The sequence below is a fragment of the Vigna radiata genome, chromosome 8 (assembly GCF_000741045.1).
Source record: "Vigna radiata var. radiata cultivar VC1973A chromosome 8, Vradiata_ver6, whole genome shotgun sequence".
Taxonomy (NCBI): Eukaryota; Viridiplantae; Streptophyta; class Magnoliopsida; order Fabales; family Fabaceae; genus Vigna; species Vigna radiata.
This window is the reverse complement of record NC_028358.1, coordinates 44,396,750-44,409,153: the sequence shown is the minus strand read 5'-3', so window position 1 is coordinate 44,409,153 and position 12,404 is coordinate 44,396,750. Positions and strand designations below refer to the sequence as shown.

The following is a 12,404-nucleotide window of genomic DNA, read 5'->3' as shown; positions in this document are numbered from 1 at the left end:
TAGAAAAACTTAAACATATTTTTTCTGAAAATTATTACAAGAACTTGGTTTTTTATTAAATGGAAAGTTAATAAACTTATTAATATGTCAACAGACATCGATTAAAATTACATTGTAATTAAATTAGTATATTATTAATGAAAAACACGAGTGGTATATAAAAAAAAAATAAAAGTAAAATTTAATTGACTAAAATGAATAGTGACTGCACCATGTGGCCTCTGTGATATTTTATATATAGTAATATTATTTTGTGGTGTTAACATATTTTGTGGTATTTAGAAATTAGAAATAAGAAGCTTAGACAAGGAATTGGATTCTTGGTTTCGTTTACTTTAGTTTGTTCTGTCTGAGAAGACAACACAATTTTATTGATGATGGAAACCTTGGCCACATCTTCTTCTGCAGCTCTTCCATCTTCCTCTTCTCCCTTTTCGATTTTCCCTTCAAGAAGAACCTCTCTTTTTCCTTCCAAGACTCTCCAATTTCGTTTACCCTCCAAGCGTGGGTATTCTATTCTATTCTTTTTGCTTACCCTTTTGTTTTCTGCGTGATTTTTCTTCAATTTACTCTTTTGTTTCAGGTGATGATGCTCGCGATTCAGACGCCAAGGATAACATCCTTCCAATTATCAATGATCGCTGTCTCTCCCTTTCGCCTCTCTCCAAAGTACGTCCTTTTCTCTTCCCAAAATTTTAACTTGAATCAGTTTCTGTGCATAACTTATCCCGAATTTTAAGGGGTCAATTGCATTATTTTTAACGGATAAAAAAACTTTTTTTTTATCAAAAAGAAAATTAAATCAACTGTGTTAATCATATCCCCAAATTTATGCTTCAATGCTTTTCCATGCCTAAAAACATATGTGAAATTTCAAAGGGTCGGTTACCTTACGTGAAATGGATGCAATGAATAAAAATAAAATTGTTGTCATGGAAATATATAATTTGGTTATTCCTTTTCCAAAATCCGTAGTTCAATTTGCATCTGTATTTGCATCAGATGCAATGGAGTATAAAAGTGTAATTTTTTTGGTCATAAAAGTTATTACATTCTGATAAGAATTTGTTGGGTCAGGATGCTGCGATGGGACTGGTACTGAGTGCTGCGGTGGGAAGAGGATGGACCACTGGTTCAGGGATGGAAGGTCCCTCTGTTCCTGCAGTTGGTAGGGGTAATGAATCAGGGAACATCTCCACTTTCCCATGGTCTCTCTTCACCAAATCCCCTAGGAGAAGGATGCTGGTGGCTTTTACTTGTACCATCTGTGGCCAGCGTACTACACGTGCCATTAATCCCCATGCTTACACTGATGGCACTGTCTTTGTGCAGGTAACCTTTTGCTTTTGTTAATCTTAACCCTTATCTTATCATCACATTTCTCAGTGATTTTCTTGATATGAAGTTGGAGCCAAATCATAAACTAATGGCAGTTTGCCAAACGGAACTGATTCATGGTTTTATGAGAAAACTTTGGTTGAACTGTTATGCGTGTGTAAATGGAATGAATGTTTGTCATAGTATGTATAAAAATAACAAGCAAAAGAAAAGTTGGATACCTGCACAAAACTTCAATAATTTTTCAATTTTAGAACATTGATCCGGCTCATGGACAAACAGATTGGTTTCTGTGATTCAATGTTTCTAAAGCTGGATTTAAAGTAATGCTTTACGTGGCTTCATCAGACTGGTTGATTTCTTGTTCATGGCTGAACCAGTCAGACTAATTGGTGCAGTCTGCTTTTTGAAAAACTGTTTTTTATATATTCTGTGAGATTATCATAGAATAAGATGTTTTATCTATTCTCTGGTTGTCTTCTACTTACCTGATATGAGAGCACCATATGTTCGAGAAGTAGACTCGTTAGTTTAATACTGAAAAGTTGATAATGTTATACATATTTTAATATTTTGATACATAAATTTATTTTCTCAATTAACATGTGTATATGATTTTTTTAACATATTGTTAAATAATTACGTGTTTATGGGGCGGGGTCTGAACTCTAAAACCTTAAAGCAAGATATTGACCATTTGTCATTGTTGTCAGTGCTGTGGATGCAATGCGTATCATAAGCTGGTGGATCACTTGAACTTGTTTCAGGAGACAAATTGCTATTTGAATTCAAGTTTTAAGTTTAAAGGAGAAGGATGGGATGATCTTAAGTTTAGGTATATGGATGATAACGATGACGACAATGACATATTTCCCATTTCATAAGTGAATTGTCATATGGATCATATACTTTCTGCCTGATTGTATCGAAGTTCAGTTTAGATGTCTTGTATATTCTCTAGGTTTTCAGGCTTTATACTAAAATTTGTACGGGACTCGTACGGTAACATGTTTATATATAGCTTTGAACTCATTTGTATGATTATCAATTTGATAATGTACAAGACATTAAATAAATTTTTCCTTTGGATTCTGCCATTGCTTGATAAGGTGTATCTGACAGTTGGACCCTTATTATTTATCCTCCACCCTAGTTTTTGTTTTCTCATTTTATTTCCTTTATGAAATTTTATAGAGGCAATGATGGTAGTAGTAACAATATGTGAGGAAAACGATGGAAATAGTGAATGGGATCTTTTTTTGCATGATAATGTAAGGAAAACTGAGATAGAGTTGTTCCTGGATTTGGCCATATATTCATACCTGCTGTAGACTAAGTTTTTCGTTGAATAATCTCTTTTCTGTACAACCATTCTCATTTCAGATTCATGCAGCAAACTTAAATAGTAAAGTTAAGTTAATCGTAGCATTACTTGGCTCAAATTGAAATGCTTCATTCATAATATAAAAGTCACTAAGTTCCTGCTGATACTACGAAGTGGAAACTTTGGAAAAAAATATATACTAGCTAGAAATGTAAGCTAAATAGTGCTAAGGCTTAAGGATGTTTGCATACAATGGTCAACATTGCAAAGATAGAATGGCTAAGCAGTAACTAATGAGACCCTACGGTTCATAAACATATGCACATTTCCTCTTAATAATTCCAAAGAAACGTGGTTCTGCTATTGGTTCACCGGATTAATTTTTTTTTTTTTGTATTTTGCTATTTACTGTTTTATATCTCCAAGTGCACAACCATACGCGGAGACCCTATAATCTACACTTATAGTGCGATTCCTTCTACCATCTTTCTAATTTATCGTCTGATGAGCTATGAACAAGAATTTTCCGGAGACAAAATGAAGCAGTAAGGTGTAATGTTTATTGCCCGATCGAGAGCTATTAGTCTTCATCTCAGACCAAAGTATCCGTGCAGCGGCTATTGCTAATTTTTCCAACCGCAATAGGAGGAGCAGCTCGGATCATTAGGCTCTGAAAAAATGCTATCATCTGAAATACAATGTGTGATGTGTTCAGTACATGACCAAGGAACGTTGGCAGAAAACAATTAATAAAATGATGATGAAAAGTTCAAGCAGTCAGCAGATGAACCAAAAGTCAGTGATTGCAAAATCATATTGCTAATGAATGTAATGCTACTATCATCTTACCATCGCTAGCCCAAGGCACATTAGACTGAAGCCAGGATAATAAAACGGAGCATTTTCTGACAGGAATAAGGCTGCATAAGATGGATGGAGAAGCTTATCAGTTTATGTTTTTTTTTCACATAATTCTGTAGTACCACATACAACCTTAATATTATACTTCTAAGTTTAGTAATACCTGTCAGTGGACTGAAAACTAACGGAGCAATGATGTTGGCGGAGGAACTAATTCCAGAAAGGCATCCTTGAACCATTCCCTACATCAAAGACTGGTCAGTCAGACTAAAAGAGAAAGGAAGAGATCAATTCTGTGCAATGCATATAAGTGTGAAGTTTAACAAAGTTGTTACTCATGGTTGCAGATTGAGTTTCAACAACTGAATTATTGTAGGAGTTTGCATTCTCGGAAACTGAACTTTCTGAGAACATACTTAAGAAAATGAAGGAAACCCAAGTTCTTTTTTTCAGTTAGGGATACCTGTTCTGTAGGTCCAACTTGCTTCGATGCAATGCTGCATAACTGTGCCAGCCACGTTGTGAGAGATCAGAGAGTATTTCAAAGTAATAAAACAAAAACAAGTTGTTGAGGGTTTAACTGATACGTTAGACACTTACACTTGGCCGCACAAAAACTGAGAATATAGAGCAACCTGCTAGAGCATAAGGAACCTGCATCGTTTTCAACAGTTTTTAAGGCTTGCTGGTTTCTAGAAGTGATAAGAGTACAACAAAGTGTTATAAGAAAATTACCCATGCTGACCATGCTATGCTGTAGACAAGGACCTACAGAACACCATACAATGAGAAGTGTCATAATTAGCCTCAGTGTGGACATTTATACACTTTAGGGTTGTGTGTGAATATATATATATATATATATATATATATATATATAATATATATATATATAGGAAGTCTGGGGAAGAGTGAGCTTGAACTTACATTTATGCAGCCAATCAAGAGCCCTGTGGAGAGTAGTTTCTCCTCTCCTATAACAGGCACTAAAATGGGCATGAGAAATAGCTGCAAGTACAGAAAACCAACCATATGGCCATCAGAGCAAGTAACTTTTCCAACGGAATTTTGGGTAACTGAAAGTATCGAGTTGTTTAAAGAACATGTTAAAATAACAGACAGCTAGCTAAGCTGTCCTAGAACTGGGCGTACTTGTGCAAGAGTAGCTCCAACCCCAGTAATCATCAACAAATCTGCAAACTGGTTCTTGTTGAATTGAAAGCGTGCCTTTAAATAGTACTGCATGTAGTAAGAAATTTAATTAATTAATTACTTTTTACAATAATTTTGTCCTTCCTCATCAAATAAAACTGATCTGCAATTGTTTAGGTGCTTTTGATCTAGTTTCACATCAAGGCCTTCAATCCAAACCTTACGAAACTTTAATTCTCACAAACGCTTGAATAACCTCATCCACGTTTGTTTCTATCCATAATCTCAACTAAAATCTTAATATCTCACCATCTTGACTATGTTCAGTATAGAAAACAGTACTTTACCAGCAACACAGCCATCAAGCCACCGTCCACAAGACTATTGAAGAACGAAACAACTGCTGCTTGCGAGAACGTGGGACTGCAGAAACGTGAGATCAACAACTCCATCAAATTCGAAATATGTTGGTAGTAGCAGAAAGAGATTTTGTCCAATCTATATACCAAAATCAATGCAATCCCTTGCTTACCTACACTTGAGCAAGCAAATCAAATCCCCCAGAGAGGGCAGTTTCTTAAATGCTCCTGTTGCCCTTTTTCGTGATGAAGCATCCTCAGCACATGTCTCCTCCACCTCTTTCAACAATGGCTGGCTCACACCACCACCAGGTACACTATCCTTAAGGAAAATTCTCATGTACACCAATGCAATCATTGACAAGACAGCAGCAACCTGAATAGTTAAACCAAATTGTATACGTTGGAAAACAAGTATAGGGTATAGTTTATTACAATGATGGATGTAGGAACCATAACAGAAAGGAAAATGGAACCTGAAATGTCAAGGCAGTGGATAGGAAACGAGCTGCTAATGTTCCACCAACGAATGATGCTGATCCAACACCAGCAAGTATCCCAAATGCGGATGTTCGTTTCCCATCTGGAACCTTGTCTGCCTATACTCATAACATCAAAATGCCACACGTTAAATTGTTGTGCCATGGCTAGTATTATGTTGTCATCATTGATTTCACTGGCCAACATCCATTGTCTGTATGTACTGAGTGAATCTATGACTTGTTTGAATAGGAAAGTAAAATAAATTGAGCTTCTTTTTAGAAACTCTTCCTGACCCTGAGATGAGTTAATTTTAGTTTGAGATGGAGACATGAGAAATACCACATATGCTAAAGCCAGGCAGTGGAAGGACCCTTCGCCTGCCATGGAAGCAAGAGTTTTCACGACATAGTACGCATAGAAGAATTTGGTCTCCCGGCTATATGCCAATATCACTGCGAATGTATCATATTAATTCACAAAATTGTTATATTTGTAGAAGTACTGCATATTTTTTTTTTTTCTAAGACCGTAATCCATGTTTGATAACCTTGTACAAATCATTCATGAAAGACTGTTTTGTTTGAATCGAGATGGTTATCACAGCTTTGTTCTTAAGGTTTTTTTTTTTCTTGTAAGAAAACTGATGATTTCTAATAACTTTTGAAGCATTATTCAATAACAGTTAATATAGTTCAAAGTCACCTACCGAGGTTAGAAGAAATGTATTATTGATAAGAATATTCATTATAACGCATGGGTATTTTTTTTTTCACTTTATTCTTTAAATCATGTCGAATCAATAGCAAAGATTCAACAGTGATAAATGAACTTCTGCATAGGAAACAGTAAAAGAAAAACCATTACTTTATGATAAAAGTAAAAATAGAGGGTGTTTGTTTCATTTGTTCATTCCTTTACCCAAACACACCCTCTCTCTGTGTCCACTATGCAATCATAGCTATAACAACATCGTACAGCACGAATGTCATAAGAGGAAGTCTGAATAGATTCCAACGTTCTTCCACCCACTTTTCTAACAGTAGTAACTGAAGTCAAATTTTGTAATTACTATTATCCTAAAACTTAATGGGTAAAAATGAAAATTAAGTTTAATTATTTTTGTTAGAAAATGTTTTATTTATAATTTTTACCTACTTAATAAACCATAAATTAAGATTGGACATATTAATATTACATAGCAATTAATTGAATAAGAAGTAATTTAGTGAAAAAATTGAGATGACAAGTTACATGGATGTTGGTTTAATGATACAAATAAAAGAAATGTTATCATAAAAAGGACTTATACTGTTATTGTTGGTCTGTTATCTTCATATGGATGCAGAGGAATAATCAATCATTAGGCTTCCCACTAAAGGAGCAAGTCTAAGAATTGGTCAACACTACAATCTTACCATGTTTTCTTTTCAAACTTGACTATAAGAAAATTATAATTTCACTCTGATTGAAAAATATTGATAAAATTTATTTATTTTTAAAATTTGAATAATAAAAGAATAGAGTAAAGTGTACAAACCATAAGGAATGACTGAGAGAGTGAGAGGAAGAGTGATCAAAGTTTTCCTGCCATATCTGTCGGACAAGTTTCCTATGAGTGGTGTCATCACCACTGATCCCACTCCAGCCATCTGCAACATCAATCCATTTTCTTTTTATTATTTATGCATCAAATTATCTTATCATATATATGAGTTGTATTGTCTCAAATTGAAGAACAAAAGGGATCGATCCGGTGGAAGATAATAACGGAAAAATAACAAAACAAAAACATATTTATATAACAAAACAAAAACAAGGTACATATGTAATTGAAAGTTTCCTTTCATAGCGTGAAGTGACTTTGACGTTTAACAACATTAGAAAAACTCCTACAACCGAAACTTTGGTCAGAAAACATTAAACTATATATTACTACTTTTTTTTTTTTTTATTATCTGAAAACGGTGTCGTGTTAAAATAGTGTGCACAGTTAAAACAGAACATTCTATTTCTATCTTATACAATTGTTGCCCCTCCCTACGTGTATATACTGAACCGAACACCGCTCAGAAAAATATAAAGTATACAGAAAGTTCATATTTCTAGATAGTTTCTCTGCAAAAGCTATGGAAACCAAAACCGAATCGATAAATGAAAAGAAAAAAAAAACATAATTTTGAAGAATTTGAAGAGAATGAAATGAAAATGAAGAGCATATAGATATAGAGAGAGTGTACTGACAGCTTGTTGGATACCAGAGAGGTAAATGGCAAGGGAGCACTGATCTTGACCAGGGCAAAGTGCAGCCATGGTAACATCTGTGATTGAAGGAATAGCTATGATACCACCAAGCCCAGTTAGAAATATGGTCACAAAAAGATGGCTCAAACCTGCTAAACCCTCCATGCCAAAACCTCTATCAAGAAGATTGGAACTTTAGTTGTAGTCAAGAATGTCCGATACCAGCACAAGTATATGTTGTTGTTATATAGTTTGTTGGGTGCGTTGTGTTGTGTAGAAATTGTAGGGTAGTGGAGTGGGAGAGAGTGAGTGTGAGAGGAAGATAGAGAAAAAGGGTAAGAGAGTAAAGAAGATATTATAAGAGCAATGCAAAGAAAAGAAGCAAAGCAAAGCAAAAGGGTCTAAGAGACGTAGCTTCCAAGTTCCTGAAAGTGTTTAACGAAAGTTCATGATTTATCGAATTTTCCGTATTGTATTGGCATTTCTAAATGCGATTGTGGGGAGCAAAATGAGAGGTTCGTGTAAACGTCACGTTTAGACTTCATTTTCAAGTGTGTCGTCACATCCCTTATTATTTTACCATAAGCAAACCTCTTTTCTTCTTTTCTTTAGTTTACTGCTGTTACTTCATTCCCTTTTTTTTCACCATAAGAACCATAATTACATGTGACATCTGCACTTTCCGAAAGCTGTTGAGTGTTCAAATTAATAACTTTATTAATGAGTGTTTTAAGAGTTAAGAGAGATTTGTGAAATTGAAGTCCCTATCAGCAACGTGTGCACGCATGAAAGAGGAAGGAATATCTTATCATAGTTTAACCTAACGAAGACAAAAGTGTGAAATGATGTTAGCAGTTTCCTACAAGAAATGGTTAGATATGTAGAAGGAAACCTTCCCTTCATTTTCTTCAATATTAAAGCTCAGTTTAGTAACTGTAAGTATGACTGAAATATATTCAAACAATGGAATCCCTTTTTCCCTCAAAAGAGAAAACAGAACATAAACAAAACTTTTTTTTCTTCTTTTTCTTTTTCAATTCTTTTAATTACCTCTCTTATTATATGTATGTTTTTCAAAAAAGATTGCATTTTTACTAGCAATCGTTGTACATCTAGAGTGGAGATTTATATATGCAATCCTCGGATACCACAAAGTTACATTTAATTTGAAGCTATGTATTACACCTAGAGCTGTAGAGCTGTATTTAATACAGGTATTTTTTTTTTGTTGGATCTGAAATCTCTTTCTTTGCACGTTTTTTGTTTGCACTTTAATAAAGAAGTATGTACTTTTGTTTTTGGGCTGAAAGGGGTAGAATGGGAAATAGTTGAACGGAGAATAATACTTTTGTCACAAAATGGCCCAAAACCAACGACAAAACTCAACTCACCCAATCCATAATGTAAGAAGAAGAAAAAAAGAAGGTAAATATGAGGATAAAGAAAATAAATTTGGGCAGCTAAAGACAAAAACTTATATATATATATATATAGAAATATAAATGTGAGTCTAAATTGAAGAGATATGAAAAGATAGAAAAAGATTGATAGACTTATTATGGTTAAAATGTTTGTTTAGGAAAATGGTTGATTTACGTTATTGGTGCAGATAGTTTGAGATATTTGACAGCAGAAATAAAAAGTGTAATATAATATGAAATATAAGAGTAATATAATAAAAAAAAAATAGTATCAAATAAATTTAAAAAATCATTTAAAAAAAATGTCTTAAGTTCATAAATGCCCGCAAGAGTTAATGAGTAATAATGAGTTTGGTGATGTGGCGCGTGAAATGGAAGAAGATATTATAATGTCTTCTTTTCTCCCCAAACATGCAATCTATTTATTTACAAAAGATACAGATATTTTCCTCTGCATTTTTTTGAGACCCTACTTGAATAAGATAGGACATAAAAATCTTCAAACATAAATGTAAAAGCTTAAAGTCCAAACTTTCAATTAAAACTTATGTAAATTATTGAGAATAAAATGTCAAGAAAAAATAAAACTAAATCATACGTCAAGTAAACAAATATCATTTTACAATATGATTGTGAAAGATGAATTCTAGACTAAAATTTACCTTCTATTTTAAAATATTAAAATCTATTAAAGTAGTATTTGTTGAATTAAAAAAAATTGTTGAGCCATCCATAAATACTTAATCTCTTCACCAAAAATAATATTAATTAATATATAAATAGAAACAAAAAAATGCATCTCATGTGGAAATGACCAAAATATATGTGTTTATTAATATTTATTGATAAATATATCGTAAATATCTATTATTTATTAGTAACAAATATTTTAATATTTATTTATAAATAACGGATATATTATTTTTATTTTATAATTTTTAGTTAATTTATTATTATTTTTTATTTACATTTTAGATTTAATTTATATTTCTTTTATTATAAATAATGTGTATCTTCAAGAAATATTAATTTAGTATTTAGTTTTCAGTGTATTCAACATATATTATCCATACTTACACAAAATTAAAATACAATTTAATTTATATTTTATTAAGTTAAATTTAATTAAAATTAAAATTAATTTATATTTATTAGGTTAAATTTAATAAAAATTAAATTTTAATTTATATTATATTATAATTTTTTTACTATAATTTTATTTAGATTTTATTTTAAAAGTTTATAAAGTATTTTTAAATATTGGTGAATATTTAAGGATATCTACATATTTTAAAATATTTGTAAATATTATTTAAATAAATATTCGACAAGTAATTAGTATTTTTTTTTTGTTATAACTCATATATATATGTATATAATAGATATTGTCTGATTGCTAATTTTTGTTTTTTAATTTTCGTGATGAAAATAAATAAATCAAAGCAAATATATCTAGAAGAAAAGAAACACCACATATTACGTGGTCAAAAGCGATGACTACGTGACCAATGACCATTTCTACATTTTAATACTTTATAATAAAGTATGAGACAAAATAAAATTTAAATCTGAGATATAAAAGCATATTTGTCTTGTGTAATAAATAAGAATATCATTAAAAAAAAGATTAATTAGCGATAAGATGTTATTTCAGAATATTTAAAATTCATTACAAAATATATTTTATTCTGAGTGAATTTTGTGTTAAAAATATCAAGAATTTTTTTTTAACAACATTTTTTTAACAATTTTTTGACAATGCATACGTGGTAGCTTGTGATTGGTCTGTTTTAAATATTTTTTAAACATAAATTCAAATAGACCAATAAAATGATGACACGTGTCCCGTTATCAAAAAAGTTGTCAAAATATCATTGTCCAAATATCAAATACAGATGAGAACTATATAAAAATTACCAACATAAATTATAATGATTGTACTAAAGAAAATGAAGCTTTAGACAAGCGTTGCACCAACTTAAGAAGCTTCCATTCTTAGAAAATACTGTTTATCAGTTCTCAGACTTCAAAAGTATTAATGACAGTTACTTGTTGTGAGGTGCACAGAGACAAATTTGATGTTGACTTCAACTACCATACTATACACATAAATAATACAACGCTACCAATTCAACAAATTTTACTACCCATTCTTCTAGGCTGCGCAGAGAAAAATCTAGAAACCATTCTACATAACTCAACAACTAAACTATATTTGTCAAACGGTGTTAGCCATTAAATAGCATTAATGACAGCTACAAGAGATGCATATATATCTTTTTCTCCACCAAATAAAAAAAAAAACTCAAGTAGTCAACGAAACATGGGAGGAAAGATTCTACAGAATTATAAAGTCAACAAACACACTTTAATTATCAGACAAGTTTTATGTTGTTAGGACAAATTTTGGCCTTAATAATCTAGTTTAGCGTTATGACAGTTACAATCCAACTAGTTTTCATACAAGGAGATGAAACATGTTATACATGAATTTTATGAATTTATCAACTAGATTCGTCATTAAGAGACAATAATAATGTCTAAATTTTTGTATAGTTTGTAGATAAGATAACACGCTTACTTAACCAGAAAAGTTTCCACTCCATGCAAACGTGTCATTTTCATTGTAGTTGGCGCAACGTTAAGTGCCACAAACTTAATAAGCTAGCATGTGAGCGGTTGAAAATAAATGCATATAAATGGTACTTCTCTCTATATTTTACTCATTGACCATGTTTTGTAATTTAATACAGCACGGAATGCCAGATAACAAGAACAATACTTGTATTATTTTAGTTCGTGGATGATCTCTATATATACAAGGTTGGGTTGACAGAGAAAGATAATTGTGATTGAGGTAGCAAGATTTGGAAGAATGGAGTTGAAGGGTTGGAGTGGAAAGAAGAAGAATAGAGTGTTGGAAGGNATGGTTGGTGGAAAGGGAAAAGGAATGGTTTCATGGAGAGAGGAAGATGGAGGGGTTGTGAGGATGAAGATTATGGTGAGAAAGAGCGAGTTAAAGGANGTTNTTCAAATGATGAGTGCTGTGAATCCAACATTGTCGTTGGAATCTTCTGTGTCTTGTGTNGAACAAAGATTGAAGCTGTTATGGAAGACAAAGTATGTCTCCACAACCAAGAGGAATCGCCACACGTGCTGGACTCCTGTGCTACAAACCATCCCTGAATAGAGATTAGTTTAACTTTGTCTGTTGATTATTGTCGC

The 12,404-nt window shown here is 32.2% G+C and overlaps 2 protein-coding genes across 3 annotated transcripts; one reads left to right on the top strand and one right to left on the bottom strand.

Annotated features, from left to right (window-relative positions):
• The first annotated feature begins 273 nt into the window (after positions 1 to 273).
• On the top strand, positions 274 to 2,452 carry LOC106772264. Its single transcript, XM_014658548.2, has 4 exons — positions 274 to 504; positions 584 to 669; positions 1,078 to 1,332; positions 2,052 to 2,452. Exons 1-4 carry the CDS (start codon positions 375 to 377, stop codon positions 2,220 to 2,222), a joined length of 642 nt encoding a protein of 213 aa, XP_014514034.1. The 5' UTR covers positions 274 to 374; the 3' UTR covers positions 2,223 to 2,452.
• Positions 2,453 to 2,770: 318 nt separating this feature from the next.
• On the bottom strand, positions 2,771 to 7,923 carry LOC106772263 (hippocampus abundant transcript-like protein 1). Of its 2 annotated transcripts, none has more exons than XM_014658547.2 (14): positions 7,759 to 7,923; positions 7,055 to 7,166; positions 5,857 to 5,969; positions 5,511 to 5,633; positions 5,208 to 5,410; positions 5,023 to 5,098; positions 4,676 to 4,762; positions 4,451 to 4,531; positions 4,259 to 4,291; positions 4,124 to 4,177; positions 3,987 to 4,028; positions 3,687 to 3,765; positions 3,512 to 3,582; positions 2,771 to 3,350 (listed from the first exon to the last, which is right to left on the bottom strand). In XM_014658547.2, the coding sequence occupies exons 1-14, from the start codon at positions 7,921 to 7,923 to the stop codon at positions 3,255 to 3,257; spliced, it is 1,335 nt and encodes a 444-aa protein (XP_014514033.1). In that variant the 3' UTR covers positions 2,771 to 3,254. The 2 variants fall into 2 exon arrangements, with proteins under 2 accessions (XP_014514033.1, XP_022641512.1); XM_022785791.1 differs by lacking the exon at positions 7,759 to 7,923 and adding an exon at positions 7,339 to 7,726.
• Positions 7,924 to 12,404: the final 4,481 nt, after the last annotated feature.